This window comes from Lygodium microphyllum, chromosome 14 (genome assembly GCF_053477565.2).
Source record: "Lygodium microphyllum isolate KBCC chromosome 14, Lygodium_microphyllum_v1.1.10, whole genome shotgun sequence".
NCBI classification, from domain to species: domain Eukaryota; kingdom Viridiplantae; phylum Streptophyta; class Polypodiopsida; order Schizaeales; family Lygodiaceae; genus Lygodium; species Lygodium microphyllum.
Genome location: NC_141148.1, coordinates 101148232 through 101168667, shown reverse-complemented (window position 1 = coordinate 101168667; position 20436 = coordinate 101148232). Strand labels below are relative to the sequence as shown.

Here is a 20436-nt window from a genome sequence, read left to right as displayed (position 1 = left end):
CTGCACGGTGAAGAAAATCCCGTAGGGGGCGCCACCAACTCTACCTATCACCTGTAGGGGGATACCTGCCGGTGAGAATCTAGCGACCCACACCTCGCCAAGCTCCACCGACTCTCAGATTGGGGGGTCAAGCTACTCCTGAGGGATCGCTGAGTCAATCTCCCTTCTCCTCAGCTCAGCTCCTTGCTGACAACCTGCTGCCCACTGCAAGACCTCCTAATCCACCATCCTGTACACCTCCTGTCACGTCCTAATAGTACGAGCCCATCTAGCCCACTGGATGTGGGGGCACTCACCAATCTAAATCCCATCCCAATCTCTGACCTCGGGGTTCCAGACCACCGGCTGGTGGTCTATCTCCTCCTTGCATCATCCTGGGGACCTTTGAATTAAGGCCTTGTGGAGGCCTTGCCACACACGAAGTAGGCTACAAAGAAAGGAGAATGTGGGTGGCGTGATTTGGGCAGTCGTGAAGATCCATCTCAAGGATAGCCTCCAACCACCACCAAGCCTCGGTCTGCACTCCTAGAGACTGTCCTGCAGAGGGATCTTCTAGGTCTGCCCTCCTAGTGTAAGCCCACGGACTACTAGCTTGCCCAAAAGGATCAAGCTCTGGAACTCTTGGTCTATGATCCCAAGCCCTCCCTCAAACCAATGCTGGTGATGGTCGCCCACACCACCTTGGCCCGAGAGTCACTAGAACTGTCTCAACTGGCCCAAAGAAAATTCCGCACTAGGTAGCAAAGCTGAACCACACAAGACAAGGAGAAGCACCAACAAGAGGCGATGTACCAAGCCGTTGCTAGGAGGACCTGGTTGACCAGCATGACCTCGGCCCGCTAAAGAAAGGTGGACAATGCTCCAGTATGTCAGCTTCCGCCTGATAGAGTCCAGAACTGGAAGAAACTACTGGGCAAGAGTGATGTCGAGTCCCACCTAGAACTCTAGGTATCGGACCCCCTGTCTCCTACATGCCCATTTGAACCCCAAGTGGAGGACCCACTCCGTACTAGCATCCAGGTCTGTAAGAAAACCAACCGACTTTCACCAGTTGATTTTCGCTCCAACTGCAGTGTGCAAAACACCTCCAGAGCTAGTCTCACTCTCTCTAGCATCAGCAGATCATCCTCTATATAAAGGATAGTATCATCTGCATACTCTGAATCAAGCACCTCCGTCTCCTCCCTCACCAGAAGTCAAAGGCCACGTAGCCCGCTCACACATGATCAGAGGAAGTAGGACATCGCCTCTACAAAAAGTAGGAACAGATACAGGGCAAGAGGACAGCCCTGTTGCACAAATCTCTCCAACTAAAACTCCTCCCCCCTCCTGCCACCTATGAAAATCCTGTTGGTAGCTAAGTGCAAAAACCCGACAAATCCATGCCTAGGAAAAACCCAACCTCGCCATGGTGCCCTCTAAGAAGTCCCAATCAACCCTGTCATAGGCATTCTCAAAGTCCAGGAGTAGTACAGCCAACCCCTGGCCACTGTGCTAGGCCCACTCGGTCACCTCAAAGAAGGTGAAAACATTGTCTAGGATCCTCCTATCCTGAACAAAACCTGACTGTGTGTCATGAATGATGTCTGGAAGCACAGGGCGGAGTCGCCTACTGATCATCTTGGCTAGTGCCTTATAGGCCACTGACAATAAGGTGATTTGTCTCCACTGGGATAGCTCTAACCGGTCTCCCCCTTCGGGAAGGAGGCTAACAAGACTTGCCGATAGACTCCCAAGAATCCATCCTGATCTGAAAATCTGCTAAAAGGCTGGCAGTAGGGAGTCTTTCACCACCTCCCAATAGGTAGTGAAGAAGGCCTTCGAAAGACCATACTCTCTCGGGCATTTCTACCCATCTTGTACATGAAAAGCCTCCGCTAATTCCTTCTCTATGCAGGGATCTAACAGGAAACGACCCATCTCCTCTATGATGAGGGACGAAATGCAAACCAAGACCTGTTGTCTACATCGTTGTCCCCTGGCCGAGCCTGCCTCCTGCCGAAAAAGGTGTCTGTAGTAGTCAGTGGAAATCTCCATCACCTCATCTGGGCTAGAGCGAATCCTCCCATACTGATCATGGAAGCTGCGAATCTGATCTCCTAAGGTGCGAGGCTGGTGCACCTGAAAAAACTCCCTACACATTGTGTCCCCCTTCCGCGCCCAAAAGGCTGCTGAGGTGCGAAAGGAGAACTCCAAGCCCTTGTCCTCAAGATCGGCGAGGGCTGCCCATGCTCGCACCTCCTACGTGTGGAGAATCGCATCCCCCGGTGCCTCCTGGAGAAGTCTCTACGTGGCAGCTAGGTCTCGCCGGAGTGCTCTCTTTTCCCAGCTCTATTGTCTGGCCTGTAGGGCTACCTCCTGGCAGATCCTGCTCAACTCAACCTCTACAACCTCTTCTACGATCCGGTCCCTCTTGTCCCTCTCCCTAGTCCAGAGCCGCAACAATCTGCCTCCTTGTGAGGGGGGGGTGATAGGATCGAGATGCAGCTAAGAGTGCAGTAGATAGTGTGAGAGTGAGAGAGACAGAGTGAAGCACGACACCCAATCCAATAGTCTGAAAGAGTGTAACATGAAAGTACAAAGTACAACCCTTAAACCTTAGGGTTGTAGGGGGTGTTCACACCCGACACACGGTAAGTGCCCATAAGTGTGTGATATAAGCACATAAGCACATACGAAAATAAGACTATGAGTCTGGGGGAAAAAACCTCTCCTACCGAGAGTAAAAAGTGCCCCAGTGTCCTACTGATCACCGACACTCCCATATGAGCGTAGGTGTAAGTGAGGCGTGAGTCAAATACCCAACAAACCCCCCTGGAGTGCAGAGTGATCAAGAGTACAAGGATGTTTGTCATATTATTGGTGGTAGAACAATAGACAAGGCTGATATCACCTGCATGTAGCCTCTCTCTGACAAAGTGATAATGGATCTCAATGTGTTTCGTGCGGGCATGAAACACTGGGTTCCGTGCCACTGCAATGGCACTCTGACTGTCAGTGGAACAAAGAAGTAGACTCCGTAACAGATACATCCAGATCAGGTAGCAAATGTCTAAGCTATACACATTCAACTGTGGTAGTGAAAGCTGCCTTGTATTCAGCTTCACATGACGATGTGGCAACAGTGGATTGTTTCTTGCTAAGCCAAGAAATGCAAGAAGAGCCAAGAAAGAAACAATTGCCACTAGTGGAGTGACGTGTATCATAATCACCAGCCCAATCAAAATCACTGTAAGCATGTAACTGCAGTGGTCCCCCCTTCGCATAAAGCAACCCAAGAGATCGAGTACCCTACAAGTAACAAAAAACACGCTTAACAACTTGCCAATGTGACATACATGGCTGATGCATATACCTGCTTAAAGCTGAAACTGCAAACTGTATGTCCGGCCTAGTGTTGCATAGGTAGATTAGACATCCAACTACAGGAGCATATGTATGTATATCAAACAAATCACTGTCATCATGTAATGACAGTTTCAGTCCAGGTTCCATGGGGGTACAAACTGGCTTGCAATGCTGTAAGCCAAACTTCTCAAGAAGCTGCCCAATATACCTTGACTGTGATAGCCCAATACCTCGAGCATCATGTATGAACTGGATGCCCAAGTAGTAATGCAAAACTCCCAAGTCAGACATGTCAAAAGTTTTCTGCAAATTTTGTTTGAATGCTGAAATCTGATCAGCATGTGTTCCAGTGAGCAAAAGGTCATCAACATAAAGACATATAATCGGCATAGATCCCCCTTCTTTACATACGTAAAGGGTAGACTCAGATGAGCTGTTTAGAAACCCCTGACCAAGTAAGAAAGCATCTATTTTTGCATACCAAGCTCTAGGAGCTTGTTTCAAACCATATAGTGCTTTTTTGAGCTTGCATACCAAATGTTCTGAGCCTTCAACTGCAAAACCAATGCGCTACTGTACATAAACTTCCTCTTGAAGTTCCCCATGTAAAAATGCAGTCTTGATATCCAGCTGATGCACTGTCCAACCATAATGTGCAGCCAAAGCAATCATAGACCTGATGGTCGTCATACGGGAAGTAGGAGCAAATGTCTCCTCATAGTCAATGCCCTTTTTCTGTGCGTAGCCTTTAGCTACAAGCCGTGCCTTGTATTTATCAATGGATCCATCTGCTTTCCTTTTCAGTTTGTAGACCCATTTCGTTCCAATGGCTTTCTTCCCAAATGGCAAAGACACCAAATCCTAAGTTTGATTCTTAGTGATAGAATCTAATTTAGCTTGCATTGCTGCCATCCAATGCACACTGTGTTGTGCATCCTCAAAACATTTAGGCTCTTCATTATCAAAAGTACTTGCTGCCATAACAAACTCCGTGGTATGTGCTGAATCATGCAAACGAGTTTGCCTTCTAGTACGACCAGCCATGGGTGCATCCAAAGGACTATCTTGCATAGTCTACAAATACCATCTAGGTAACTGTCTAGCTTCCTGACTGTGTGCAAGCTCTTGCTGAACTTTAGTTTCAGCATTATGCCGAATATTCCGATCAGCCAATGGCTGAATTTCTGCACTTTCCATAGGAGCAGCTGGCTGAACATTAGGCTCATTTTCTGAAGCTCCAGCTGAATCACCAAAAGTAATGAGCAGCAGCCCTTCAAAAACATCACGGGCAGCCTGATATGTGTCCAAACCAACCAAGGATAATTCTGATTTTTCATCAAAAACAACATCCCTGCTGACAAAAACCTTCTTTGTAACGGGATCATAGAGTCTGTAGCCTTTGCTCTCACTGCTATATCCCATAAAAATGCACTTAACAGCCTTGTTGTCCAACTTTTTTCTAAGTACCTGTGGACTATGGGCATAGGCAAGACACCCAAAGGTATGGAAGTGGCCAACAGAAGGTTTACGGTTGTTCCAAGCCTCAAAAGGTGTAATGGTCTTCAAGGCTTTGGTAGGGCATCTGTTCAAAATATGCCAAGCACACATGACTGCTTCCATCCAAAAACTATGAGGCAAGCTCTTTGCCTTCAGCATACATCTGGCCATCTCCATGAGTGACCGATTCTTCCTCTCTGCTACCCCATTCTGCTGTGGAGTATAGGCAGTAGTGTACTGATGGACTATGCCTTTCTGCTTCAAAAAAGAATTCAGCATAGAGGACATGTATTCCCCCCCTCGGTCCGAACGGAGAGTCTTAATTTTGCATCCAGATTGATTTTCAACAAGTGCACTGAAAGCCAAAAATGCATCATACACTTCTGACTTCTTTTTCAAACAGTAGACCCAGCAAAAACGTGTAAAGTCATCAATGAATGTCACAAAATAATAACAACCGCCCAATGACATTGTTTGCATAGGCCCACAAACATCTGAATGCACCAACTGCAATCTGGTTGTTGCTCTAAAAGCAACATCACGGGGAAATGAGAAACGATGCATTTTCCCCAAAATGCATTCCTCGCATAAGTACTCAGGAGGTCTCTCCAAGAGAGGTAAGCCATGCAACATCTGAGTACGCTGCAAAAGCATCAAGCTGCCAAAGTTTACATGCCCCAAACGAGCATGCCATAACTCCGCCTGTATCATAGCAGGAGTAAGAGTGGATGTCAAGTATGCCAACTGATCTACTAAAAGAGCATCCAACTCATATAAACCATGACACAAAGATCCTGTCAAGACCAAAGTCATGCGTTCTTTATCTCTAACCATGCAACGGTCATCATCAAATGTGACCTGCAAACCACAACATGCCAAAGAGGAAATAGATAGCAAATTCTTCTTGATCCCAGGCACAAACAAAGCATCCTGTAGGCGGAGAATAGAGCCATCAATGGTTGTGAGCTGAATCTCCCCAATACCACGAATAGGGTTTGATGCATTATTAGCACACTGTACAGATTTCCCAACGGGAGGTGCACTCACTGAAGCAAACAAATCTCTACGAGATGTAATATGCCTAGAAGCACCACTGTCAAAGAACCAAGTGTCAGCATCTTCTGTAGAGCTAAGTGCTCTATCAGCCCAAGAGATGTCATAACTGCAAGTGTAAAAACAATAGTCCCTGTCCACAACAAAGGACGCGGACTCACTAGCAGTGGAAGGAGTAGTAGTAACAGACATTCCTGACTCCTCCTTCTTCTCTTTGGCAATGCGCTTCCTGCACTCAGTGATATAGTGGTTTGGCTTCTCACAATAATGACATTTTCCCTTTTTAGCTTGCGTGCCCCCTTGTGTCTGATTCTATGATGTGCCAGAAGTACCAGAACTCTATGGAGCATTTTTCACCTTGCTGTTTTTGCCTTTATGTCTTGCCACAAAAGCTTGCTCAGAGACTATAGCATCCACACCACTATTTTTTCTTGTTTGCTCCTCCTCTAGAAGCAAACTAACCAGCTGAATAAAAGTGAGTGGGTGCTCAACAATCCTCATGGTGAGGTTCAATGCAGTATGAAAAGACAAGTACGAAGGAGGTAAGAAATTCAAGGTGGTGGATATCAACTGTGCATCCGAAAAGTACTCATCTACATTCATGAGCTGCTCCCATAAGTCCCGAATCTTATTCAAGTGATCCTGCATAGAATCACCCTCATTCATCTTCAAAGTCTCTAACTCTTTCTTCAAGAAAGAGATCCGAGTCTCATTCTTTCCTGCAAACATATGCTCCAAAGTCAGCCATGCATCTCGTGAAGAAGATGCTGAACGAATGTGAGGGATGATGGACCGCTGAACTGCCAAAGCAATCAGCGACAAGGCCTGTGCATCACGTGTATCCCAAGCTTTTTGAGCTGCAGTTCTTGGAGGAAGTGGCTGAGGTGGAGCGGGCTGAGGTCCCCGTTGTCCACGTGCCCCTTGAGGAGGAGGAGTAACGGGAGATACAACTCCCGGTCGAGTTTCCTCTCCACTGACATAATCCCATAAATTCTTAGCCACTAATACATTCTTCATCATGAATGACCATAGCGAATTTGTTTCCGTCCAATGTGTCTTCCTTGGATACATACATAAATACATCACCTCCCTAATTTGCCATGATGACAAATTTCCAAAGACAAATGAGCAATGTCAAAGCAGTAAGGACTGGAAATCTGCAAATTTCCAGAAATTGCAGCAAGCACACTTCTGTAATTAATGTGCAAGGGTGTACTCTGTGAAAAATTGTCTTTAATGCACGCTTCCCAAGGTGCAAACAGTGCTCAGTAACACTGTAATATCAAAATCCCCAAAATTTCTGCCTCAAATGTGTTCAAAACAGTCTTTCTGTGACTGTAACTGCAGTTCATATGCAACTGTCCTCAAAATTCATAAAAGCCCCAAAATTTCTGATGAATGTGCCCAGAAATTTGCATCAGCCGTGTCCCAGACACGTATTCTGAAGTCTATGCCTGTTTGCGTAGGAACCCCCTCTGCCAGAAATTTATTCTGGAATAAAAGGATAATTTTTTAAAAAAAATTACCTGACGTGGACAGGACAGATGCTGGTCAGGTCGCAGGCAGGCAGGGCAGTCGGTCTGACGTGGACAGGGCAGACGCTGGTCACAGGTCGCAGGCAGGCAGGGCAGTCAGGCGGGTACCTGCCGTGGAGCTGCAAAGTCAACGTTGACACAGACGGGTGGCGCTGAGGGCGTCTGGAGCTGCGCACTGGCGAACTGACAGGCGGTGGCGAGCTGCAGGGGACACGCTGGTGACGAGCAGGAGTAGGCGGTGCTGGCAGGCAGACGAGCTGGAGGAGGAGCAGGTCGAGCTGCTGAGGATGAGGCGCTGCTGTGCAAAGCAGAGGAGCAGGGCGTCTCCTTGTGAAGGTTGAGGCTGGACCTGAGCAGAGATTCCTGAATGCTGAATGGAGCTAAGCTGAACAGGGCCTCAGCTGAACAGAGCCTAAGCTCTGATACCAAATGTGAGGGGTGGGAGATAGGATCGAGATGCAGCTGAGAGTGCAGTAGACAGTGTGAGAGTGAGAGAGGCAGAGTGAAGCACGACACCCAATCCAATAGTCTGACAGAGTGTAACATGAAAGTACAAAGTACAACCCTTAAACCTTAGGGTTGTAGGGGGTGTTCACACCCGACACACGGTAAGTGCCCATAAGTGTGTAACATAAGCACATAAGCACATACGAAAATAAGACTATAAGTCTGGAGGAAAAAACCTCTCCTACCGAGAGTAAAAAGTGCCCTAGTGTCCTACTGATCACCGACACTCCCATATGAGCGTAGGCGTAAGTGAGGCGTGAGTCAAATACCCAACACTCCTCACCTCCTCCCTCCAATAGATCAAGTCAGGGATCCGACAAGATTGCGTGTCGAGAGCTGAAGCTGGAGCATGGAGTGTGAGGAGAACCGGGACGACAATGTGGTGCCAGCCAACTGCCATACCTGACCTCCTCAAGAGCACCCCCACTCTCCCACATAAAACTGGTCCAACCCGTTCCAGAAGAGCTCCGGCCAGAGCGGCATGTACCCCCAAGAGAAGTCCACCGACCTCTCCCTCCTATGAAAAGTTGAGTCCCACTAAGTATCACGTGCTCCTACTGCGAGGAAGACTTCCCATGCCTCCTACTCCTCCCCTGCCATACCATGGTAGTCTCTGCCTTTGCCCGGCTGGTCCTCTAGGGTTTCCATGTTGTTGAAGTCTCCTCCAACAATCCCAGAGTCCACCTCTAGAAGTCTTACTGCAATCTCCATCCAAAACCTGTTGCATGCTCTAACCTCTATAGGAGCATAGACATTGAGGACTCCAAGGCATGAGTCCCCCATGTCCAGTCTAATCCATAGGACCCTCCCTTTCACTATCGTCCCATGGTCACGCACATAGACGGTAAGCCTCGGGCCAATAGAGGTGCATACGCCTCCACTCCTACCATGGGCACTGATAGAGTACTCCCAGTAGGTGTGTGAGTTGATTGAAAGTACCTTCCCTACTCGCTCAGCCTAGGCGGGGATGAGCTTGTGCTCCTACAGAAGTAAGATGGCGATTCGTCCAGCAAGGGCAGGCTACAACTCCTGCCGGACAATCAACTTCCTGGAACCACAGGCCCCACTGTAGTGGAGGTTGTTCACATTCTAGGATGCTAGATGTAAACTTATGGGGAAGCCTGTGACTGAACCGAATAGGCATCTATTCGGTGTGGAGACTGCTGATGAAGAAGAAGAGCTATGGGGCATGCGAATGCGCTTTGCCGCAGGCCTAGAAGGTGAACTCCATTCCCCCATGGTGGCTCTCGAGACCATGGGGATAATAGATGCTCCAGGCGGTACCACCAGGGCATCTATCAGCCAGCACGCTGAGAGGCGTGACTATGTACACTGACTATGTACATTGGTAGAAGCGCACAGCCTCTAGGACGGGCCACTCAATCACATCCATTAGTGCTCTCCTAGATGGACGGGCTCGAAAAATGATGCTCTGATGTGGGACCTCAGCTCCAACCATAGCAGCCAAAAACGTTAAAAACATTTAGAAACAAAACGTCAGAAACGTGTTTCGTTAAGTATTTTTCAAGAGGGGGTAAAATAAGAAACCCGGGTTTTTTTATATAGGGATTTTTAATAGTTTTGATTGGGAAAAGAGGTTCTAAACCTCTATGGAACTCTCTCTTAAACAAAGAATGGTTAATTGAGCTTGAGTGATAATAGTGTCACATTATATGTTACATATCCATGATCCATTATTGATTGTCACTTATGTCAAAGTTAGTCTTTGGACAAGCTATACTATGGTTTAGAACTCAAACATTATGATTCATACATATCACACAGAAAATTCAAATTAACATGTAGATAGCCTATCTATAATATGGATTGAGTCAAGTTACAACATCAAGATTCTCAATTAAAAACAAACTGACAAAATGTCAAAATCGAGAATGAATCGTACTATATCATAAATAACTCATAAATGAGACTAAAGTTGTATAATATTCAAATCTCAAGACAAAAATAGATACTAGATTGACAAAGTCCAATAACTAAACAAAATCACAAAAAAAATCACTCTCTTATCCAAAATCTTGAGCCCTCACGAGTCATTACACATCATCATCATCATGTTTAACATTGCCCAATAGTTTTTGTCAAAAAAACCATGTTTTGAGTTCCAACTCACTAAAAAATTTAAAAAAAATAAAAACACCCACGTTTTTTACTCTTAGAAACGTTTCGTACTTTAAGAAACATTTCGTAAGTTTTAAACTCAAATAAACGTGTTTCTTAGCTGCTATGCCTCCAGCCCACCAAATAATGTCCATCATGCACCCTAGCCATTGCTGGGAAAAGAGTACTAGTCCTCCTTCTCCCATCCACTGGGAGATGTGGTCTACAACCTATCCCTTCACTTCCTCCTCTATCTATTCATCGTTCAGTCTCCTAAATGAGAGGTCTGAAGTGGAAGAAAGAATAGTTTGGTCCTTCCAATGGTGCTAGTAAATGGACCTTGTCGCTCCTTGACTTGCGGACCACAAAGATCCCCACCTCCGAAGATAGTGCAAACTCTCCACGCTCCACAACTCTCAAGTAGGACCAGGGACAACTATGAAAAAACTCCTATGGGAGTTTCTATGCCTGTCTAGGGAAAGTGTGGCGCGCGGTTGGGTCAAATGAGCTAGTGGCTGTGGTGGTGGTTGGGGGGGGAGGGGAAGGGGCGGCAAGGCTGTTGATGAGGAGAAGATATAGGCGTATGAGGCTCGCCATCCCCTATGGAAAGGGAGGGGATGGGTGGGAAAGGGGGGGAGGGGTTTACATGTACTGGGTGAGGATCACGGTGACTGATCGGGGGGGTGGGAAGGAGGCACATTGCGGGGTGGTGGGGTGATCAGAGGTAGGAGGCGGGTGTGGGGGGGCGGCAAGTGGCCGTGGAAGGGGGGGGCTATGGGATGGCGTCAGAGGAAGATCCCTGAGGGGGTGGGTCTGGGGGCTGTGGGATCTCTGGTGGGGGAGCCCGTGACGCCTCTATAGGTGGTAGAGGTGGAGGTCTGTAATCCTGCTGGGTGGGACAAGCTGGGGGGTGCTGTGGGATGCTCTACCGAGGGTCCGTCGCATGCCCTCCTGCTCTCTGCTGCTCTGACTAAGTCTGAGAGACTGACTGAGACCCCCCTCTGCCGTCTCCCTCTTTGTCGTCTCCCTAGAACCTTGTAAAATCGTCAACATCCACCTACAGACCTGCCGGCGGAGCCGCCTTGGCTCCGAAGTACATACAATCTGCTGCCTGCTAATGCCCAAATTCATGGCATCGCATGCACCACCCTGGCTGCCCAGTCACAATAACCTAATGCCTAAAGGAGTGTCTGCCTATCTCAATCTCCAGAAACTTTGGTATGGGCTTTGTATCTTTCACACCAAGTACCTTCTGGAACCCTTACCCCTGATCTTCCTCTCTTTGTGTGCCAAAATCTGATCTGGTACCAATATTTCATCGAGCTTTTCAACCTCCTGCTGAATTTCAGCAGATACATCCTCTGGCACATCTCCATGAAAAGGTCTAAGCAAGCTCACATGAAAGGCATCGTGTATCCGCTAGTGTGGAGGCAATTTCAGCCTATAGCATGCATCACTGATTCTCTCCAACACTTGAAATGGCCCATAGTATCTCATAGATAGCTTTGGATACAATCACTCTTTGCCCTTCATCTTTTTCAGCCGTGCCTTTTCAAATCGCAGCAATACATAATCACCCTCCGCAAAGTGCAAAGCACGCCTATGACGATCAGCTGCTCTCTTTTGCTTATCCTGTGATCTTTGAAGCGCATACTTGACCTTCTGATAAGCTGCATCCATGCTTTCCACATAGCGATCAGTCTCAAAGATCTTATCTTTTATGTGCAAAATAGGGGGTACTTTCTTACCACCCTCTACCACCTCAAAAGGAGCCTTACCAGTGGAACTATGCACTGTGTTGTTGTATGCAAACTCAACCAACGGCAAATACTGTTCCCACTGTGCTTTGTGGTCTGATACATAGCACTTCAAAAGATCTAACACTATGGAATTAACCTCCTCAAACTGACCATGAGTTTGTGGATGGAAGGATGAAGAGAATTTCAACGTTGTGCCCATGTTCTCAAACAATCCTTTCCAAAACAAACTTGTCATCTGTGGATCACGATCACTAATGATCGACTTTGGCATACCATGATACTTAAACACATGCTGCATAAAAAGCCGTGCCATATGATTAGCCTTTATCTTTTTCCTCACTAGAATGAAGTGGGCATGCTTACTGAACTTGCATATGATAGTCCATATCCCATCATTTCTTGTAGGTGTGCATGGAAGCTCAAAGATAAAATCCATAGCAATGCTCTGCCAAGGCCTATCGGGAATAGGCAAGGGCTGCAATAAACCTGGTATCTTTTGCCTATCATACTTAACTTTCTGACATACTATGCATGTCCTAACAAATGCTTAACATCATGCCTCAAAGCTGGCCAATAAAAGAAGTGCTCAACTATCTTAACTGTGGCATCAATACCCCTATGACCCGCATAAGGAGGAGCATGACTCTCAATCATCACCTTGGCCCTCTAACTGCTTTGTGACACACAGTCATCCATGCATCATCAAAAAACCCTCTCGAAGTACGAAATGATCATGCCTCTGGCCATTGCAAAGCTAATCATAGACATTTCCATTATCACTTTTATCCTTAGTGAAAACTAAGTAAGCTGAAAGATGGTTTTTGATTACTTTGGAAATAGCAGAAGCGGATACAATAGGGACAAATTCCCCTTTCAATTTTACATCCAAAGTATGAACTTTGCCTCTATGGAAGAGGGTCACAATCTTATCATGAGTATCAATCACTACATGCACACGATGACACCAAGGCATACCAAGCAAGACATCACATCCTTCCAATGGAGCAATAAAGAACTCTTCACTGTCCACATAACTTTGAATGTGCAAACGAAGCTTTCCAATGATAGGAGTGACCAGCTCTGCATGTCCCTTGCATGTCATACCAATCTCACCCACGGACCCCATCTCATCCTCTCAGATGCCTAAACGGGCTGCCATATCAAGAGAGATGAAATTTGACCATGCCCTTGGATCAAGAAAAATCAATACACGCTCATCTCTGATTTTGCCCCATGTCCTACAAAGTTCAGTACTATCTTGATTAGGTTGATCTGCCACTACATCAAGCACTAAACCAACAGTGGTTTTGCATTTCTTTCTCTTATTATCATCCATTTCAGCTTGCTGTTTATTAGGACAGCTGTGTGCCATATGCCCTTCCTATTCACAAATATAGCATTTATTTGCAGCCATCAGCTACTTACGCCGTGCATCACTTTTCCCACTCTTTCTCTGCAATCTATTCCTCTTTCCAGCCCTATTTTCAGATCTGCCCTGATTTTCAGCTTTATTTTCAGATTTACCCTTTTCCTTAGTCTTTTGCCTCTTTGACATGTGACTTGGCATCATCATCGTGGAATCCTGCATCCTTTCCATGCAGCAATGTGTCAGCTGTAGTAGCAGTTTCTATAAGTTGAGACATGCTGGAAACAGTGGACTTAATGCAAAAATCCCGAATACCCTTTGGCAAACCACAAATATACTTCTCCACCTGCTCATGGAGAGGTACTGTGCAATAAAAAGTAACTAGCAGCAATGCATCCCAAAACTTCTTATTATACTGATCCAAGTTCTTGTAGTCTTTGGAATTCAACTGATTCCAAGCTGTCATAATGTCTACTTCAAAGGTACTTGTCAACCAATTTGAAGCAAACATTTGCTTGAATTGGACCCAAGTAGTAGGTGCCTTCCTTGAATAAGAAGTATAAACCACCACTGCAATGCATTTCCCTTCAAAAATGTGGCTGCCTTGCGTATCTTAGATACCTCTGTGTGAAGTTGCCTCTAGAATAGGCTGATCCAACTACTAAATAAAAACAAGTGCTTTCAGCCTATCTTGTGCACCACTCAAAGGCTCAAACTTCATGCTTTTGCCACCTTCATCATAGTCCTTCGACGGACCTATGGGAATCAAGTTATCATAAATGGGCTGCTGCAAAAAGGGTGCATTGGCTATATTTGCATAAAAACCAGCACTATCTGAAGCACCTACATGACCAACACCAAATCCCTGTGCTCCAACAATCCCTGGGGGTGCCAATACATATTCATATGGCTCGCTTTATGCCCCAGGCATCATGTCTATGCTGCCATATATACAATTAGACATTCCACTTGCAATACCCGGATACATTGGGTGTTGTGAGCCATGCACTGGCTGCTACATACCATAGGGATTTGTGCCATACATTCCCGTATGTGGTGCCTGTCCAACCATAGCATGAAAAATGGTACCACCACCAAAGTATCCTTGATGTCCCATGCTTGCATGTGCATAATCGCCTTGCTGCCCATGTCACCATGGATTGGCACTACCAAGTTGGCCATGCATTTGCACTTGCTGCTCCACGGATACCAACTGTTTATGCTCATTAGGCATTTTGAGCTCTTCTAAAGAAAGCATAGGCATTTCCTTCAATTCTTGTGGCTGTCCCAAAGCTATAGGTGTCTTCTTCTCTTTGCTTTGTTGTCCTTCTTTGGGGCATTCAAGAATCAAGTAAACTAGGGATCCTTTGCCAATTTAGCAAAAAGATTTGCTGTTGTACAAGTTCCATCCTTGGAGCTATCATCAAATTCTTCAGCCCCTTTTGCTGGTGATCAGCCTCTTTATGCATTGAAGTGCCAACATTTGGGTCATTTCCCACATTTTTAGCATGCTGTCCATGCTGAGAACCATACCCAACATCAATCATTGCATTTCCCCCTTTACCACGTGATTGACCAAGGAGTGATGCATCCTCTCCACTTGATCCTGTATCACCATGTGAAGACATGCTTCTTGTAATTCATTGCTGAGAATAATTTCAGCAATAATGCAATAATCCCAATTTACAATCAAGTACCATGGGCCCACCAATTCAAAGGATTTGATGGTTCCCCGCAATAGAACCATGAAACCATTCTTCCTTCCGTGAATGGGTGGTAAATCCCTGATTACAACCTAATTACAGCAGCAAACAATAAATGCAAATCTGAAAATACAAATTTACCTACTAATCTTGGACAATGCACATCCGATTGGCTCCAAAATTGGCGCCCCTTTTAGTATTTCTTTCGCTTAATCAAAGAAGAAGTTGGCTTACAATGGGATTCTCCCAATCCCCTTCGCAATCCAAACTCCCCTTGCTGTCCAAAGTGAACAGCAAGTCTTCAATCTGATTTGCCCCTTGATTCGGGCACTTTATTGGCTTTCACCCACTTCATAGACGATCGAAATGCCCCAAATTCAATGGTTGGCTAGTCCTCCACCTGAATTTAGCTGAAATTCACATTCAGCCCTGAAAATTTCAAGTCTTAGAGCTTCCCATTTTTGGCACGCTTCCCGAGGCAAATTTCTCTGTTGTGAATTAGGGTTTACGACAGAGAAATTTGCAATTTCTCAACCTCCAAGGGTCCAAATGCTGAGATCTTCGGAGCAAGGCTATGAAATGGCTCGGAGATGAGAGAGAAAGCTATAGAGAGAAAATTCAGAGTTTTGCTGTGAAGAATGACTGAAAATCAGTCAAATGCAGCTATTGCCCTACCACAACAGCATTAAATGCTATCGCCTACAGCTGAGACATCCAAATCAGCTGTCACCTTGTACATGGATGCAATCGCCGAGCTGTGGAGAGTCCAAATCTGCAATCGTCTCCTCAAAACTCACTCGTGGCTAGCTGCAATGGCTGAAAATAGGCTGGCCATGGCTACTCACAGCTCTCCCATATTTGCTACAACAAGAAATGATCTCGTTTTTCCTCTTCTTCAGCCTTTTACCAGCCTGTATGGGCAAGTTTGCCAAGTGACAGCCTTTCCAAATGGTTTTTCCAACATTATCCATCATTAAATATTAATTTTCAATCTTTAATTACTGAAAATTAATCTAATAATTATTTCAGTGCCTAGAAAAATAATCTGACTAGCCAATAATTAAATTGGCTAGGCATCTTCCACTCCCGAGTCTCTCTGTGCCATCTTTGACCATTAGATCAGCATTAGGTACCATTGAACATCACATCTCTAGTGCCACCAACTGACACTTATGGCCAAGGTCAGATCAGCATTAGGTACCATTGAACATCACATCTCTAGTGCCACCAACTGACACTTATGGCCAAATGAATGACCTAAGCCAACAATTGACACCAGATACCACCAAGTACTTGTGCAACATAACTTATAGCAACTTTTGCCTTTGACATCCCATGATTTTCTTGGGTCTCAGGCTCGTAAATTTACTTTAACCCCAATTGCACCTCACATGTGCAACATTTACTTAATCATGCGATTAAAAATCAATCCACATGTTAAGTAAGGTTTCAAAAATACATATCCTCATGACATATACACTCTTGTTGTCCAAACCCAAGAACAGTTGGTATATCTTTGCCTCTACTTTGGACAAATATGCACGCTTTTTTCTCCACACTAGGCATCAAAATGTCAACCAATCTTGCCTATGTATGGTAGCCCTAGTAGCTATCTCACACTTCAACTATGTCCATGTCTCTAACTACTCACCATTGTACCGATTGTTCTATGGAAGAGTATTTCAGAAAAGAAATCATATTATGATGGAAGGCATGTACTGCCGATGCATGCAAAACTCCTTCCAACTTTGTTGTTATCTCATCCCAAGAGCAGTGTAGGTCCATTAGGTCCATAGTGAACAATTCATCATATATTACACACCTCTATACCCAGGCCATTTCATGTAGAAACTAGTATCTAAGGCCATCTCATGTAGAAACTAGTATCTAAGGCACCCACCTGTCACTGTGAAACTCAAAGTATGCATAATCCGCTGCTGAACCAGTAGGTCTACCTGAGGGGGTAAAGTCACTGACATCAGGCAGCAAAGAGGGTCCCCCCATCAGATTTTCCATTGTACTCGATCCCCCCTTGGGATTCCAGCATGTGAGCCCTCTTGAACCTGGCCATCGTGACGTGCCATTAAAAGTGACCATCCTATGTGTACTCCCTAGTGCAATGAAAAATCTGCCATACTCTAACATCTCCCCAGCTTCAAATGATGATCTTTGCAAATCTCCATCCTCAGGGCAACCTCTCAATACTGCCTCATAGCTTCCCAGATTTGTGCACAATGCCCTGATATCTGAGAAGCATATGCTGCAGCAAACTCATATGTTTCAGCCTGCAACATGCATTGCATAACCATCCATCTTCCTTGCAGATCATTATGTCCTACATAAGGCTGCAACTCATTCAGGGGCATGTGCACACCTACGCACATACATACATGCAAAAGAAAAACTTAGACAATTTAAGTCTCACTAGAACTATAAGTGAACTGAAAATCTTTTACAAACATTAGACACAGACAACCAAGACTCACTGAAACTTTTCTCCGTCCCCACATCAATGCATCTTTGTGTGATCTGTGGTAAAGATCAATTCGTTTTGGCCCCTTTATTGAACTGCCTCTATCTTCAACCTACAAAAAAGTGAGATTGTCTGTTAACAATAGTAGAAGTTAAACATGTCACTGTAGACCCCTCAACACAAGGTATGGAATTCCATCACAACTAGATTATAAAAATAGATGGTATATTTTGTTGATTCAATCAGGGATAGAATAAGTGTTTAAAGAATTCACAATTCATATATATTCATAAAATCGTTGCATATATCATATGTTGCTGCCCTAAGCTAAAAGAAAATAATGTGACCAGATAAAGAAGAGTTCTACGTAAAGCTCAACCCATGACAAGATTGCATACTCACCTACTTATAAAAGCCAAAACAGTTCTTACACATCCAATATGTTGGCAAAGTGTAACAAGTACTCACCTACTTATAAAAAGCAGAACAGTTCATTATATATCCAATATGTTGCAAAGTGTAAAACTTCATAAATGTATCTTCTGAAAGGATATAACAGCTTCATAAGTTCATGCTTTGAGAGTATATCTTATAATCCTCAAGTTTTATCAACATTGTTGTTGGCCCAAGTGTAAAGTAATTGCACAATTAATTGATGGAGAATGAAAGATAATGAATTAATTGATACACAATAACTTAATCACAAAATGAGAGGCAATGTATTATTGAGTGAGAGAATACAATGCTCAAGGCAACCAAAATGAATAATGCCACATTTGCACGCTAATGACGCACAAAGTGTCTTTTTATAATAAAACGAAACCCTAACGGCTTAACCATCATAGGACACCCCAAATAAAACCCTAACTTAGTGCCTAGGACATTAGGGGAAACAATTAGTTTAAATACCTAGGGAACACGGACCATGGATCAAAGGGCATCAACATGTAGCCCATGAGATGACTTACAAACCCCCCACATGTTCGTCCCAATGGATATAGCAACCTATGACAAAAAAATGAATGACAAATCATGTTTTAAAAGGTATCATGTGTAGAAATAGCCGAATAGCACTTATCTTCCTACGCTCCCTGCCAACACGCTACTGCCTGCCATCTCACGCCATCGCATCGCCCACCCCCTGGCCTGCCTACCATCGCACCCCCTCCCTCAACGCCTCTGTCCGCCAATCACACCCCCTCCCCTAGCGTTCCTGCCCGTCTTTCACGCCACACTCTCCCTGCCCGACATGCCATCACGCATCCTCCCTCCCCCCCCCCCCCCCCCCGCCTAACTGCCTTCGCATCCCCTCCTCTAGCCGCCTAACGTCACACCCTCTGCCTCCAACTTGACATCCATCGTGCTGCAGCCCAAACTCTCCAGACATACGCCCCCACCCGCACAGCTCCTCCGCCACGCTGTCCAAGCCTTTCTCGCCTGGCAGCTCCACCCAATAGGCCACCCGCGTGTCCTCGTAGGGAGCCAACCATACGTGGAGTCCAGCACCCCTCCACTGCCGGGAAAACACAAACCCCCCCCCCCCCCCGGTTGCCCCCTCTATCTGCAGCAACACCCCCCTGCCGGCATCACAGCAAAGTGTTTGGTAGATTCTCAGCGCAGTCGTGCAATGGGAACCTTTGTGCATTCTGATAGTGCCCCCCAATCAAACACCTTGTGCGTCATCCTCTCTGAGGAAGAGCTCTTAGCCGTTCGTGCCACGGAGTTGGAGCTAAAGGAAACAGCGATCTTTTGTCAGGTAGTAGGACATTCCCCAGCTAGGGCGCAGCTTCTGGACTGGCTTCAATCCACTTTGCGCATCGACACGGCGCAGATTGTGGAGGCGGTTCTCATGGGTCGACGGATCTTCATGGTACACTCACTTCAGCAGATGCAGCCCGTGAGCTACTAGCTAGTGCACCCTATGCTTCCACAAAGGGGGTCATCTACATGGTCCCCTCATACAGTGGCTTCACAGTGGAGGCATTCGCGCTCCACAACAATTTCCTTAGACACTCGGTCACCCTACTCTTCCCTGGACTGGCAATAGGGTACCGCCAATTAGTGAAAGACTTTGGACGACTCTTTAGCACCATCCTTCTCGCTTCTTTCGCAGACACAATAACAACGGCAAGTGTCCCAAAGGTATGGGTGGCAATGAAAGAGACAGAATATACCACAATTTCTGGAGATTGAGGCAGGAGGACACTCTTTCAGACAACAGGTTATCGTGACCGGGCACCCAATGCCTGCGTTGCCGTGACTTTGGGCATCATGCAGCAGATTGCACACGCTTCGGAGCCAAGGTGGCCTCGCCGTCAGGCCCACAAGTGGATGCGGATGGCTTTACACGGGTCCAGAGACGAGAGAGAGAGAGAGACGGCGGGGGGGTTGCAGTCTGCCCCTCAGACAAAGCCACGGCAGCAAGGGGCAAAAGAGCGAGCGTCCCCCCCCGGCAGAATGCCACACAGCCCCCCCCTCCCCGCCCCACTTGGCAGGACCACAGGCCTACACATCCACCGCCCATGGAGGTGTCACAGGCCACCTCACCTGGGGACCCACACCCCCCACACCGTTCCCCCCCCCCCATTCCCACGGTCCCCCCTTTGACCTTAGCCCACATCCCCTCCCTCGAGAGCTACCGCCCCCCCCCCCCCAATCCGCCTTGTGCTTCTGACCCCTCCATCCCTCGGTCCTCCCCCTCCCCACCATCACCCCCGCCAACCACCCCCCCTTATCCCCATCCAGTTCTATAGGCAACCCACCTCCCACCCATCCCCCCTCCCTCCTACAAGAGGTGAGGAGCCCCATATGCCGGCATCCTCCACTCATAGGCAGTTGAGCCGCCCCCTCCGCCCCCCCCCACACACAGCCACCAATTCATCTATCCACGCTGCTCGGCACACCTTCCCGAGACAGGCACAGCTACTACCACAGTAGTTTTTTCACAACGGGTCGTCGTCCTAACTGAGAGTTGCGGAGTGCAAAGAGTTCCCACTACCCTTGAAAGTGGGAATTTTCATGGTACGCAAGTCAAGGAGCGGCAAGATCTATCTACTAGCATCACCGGATGGACCAA

At 46.4% G+C, this 20436-nt stretch overlaps 1 protein-coding gene across 3 annotated transcripts in view; it reads right to left on the bottom strand.

Moving 5' to 3' along the window:
* Positions 1 to 20436, bottom strand: part of LOC148025907 (uncharacterized) — a 166179-nt gene that overhangs the window by 32465 nt on the left and 113278 nt on the right. For all 3 annotated transcript variants that reach the window (XM_087693165.1, XM_087693164.1, XM_087693166.1), the window contains one exon: positions 17374 to 17472. In XM_087693165.1, the coding sequence (XP_087549291.1) occupies positions 17374 to 17472 (99 nt within the window). The remainder of the gene's footprint in view (positions 1 to 17373; positions 17473 to 20436) is intronic.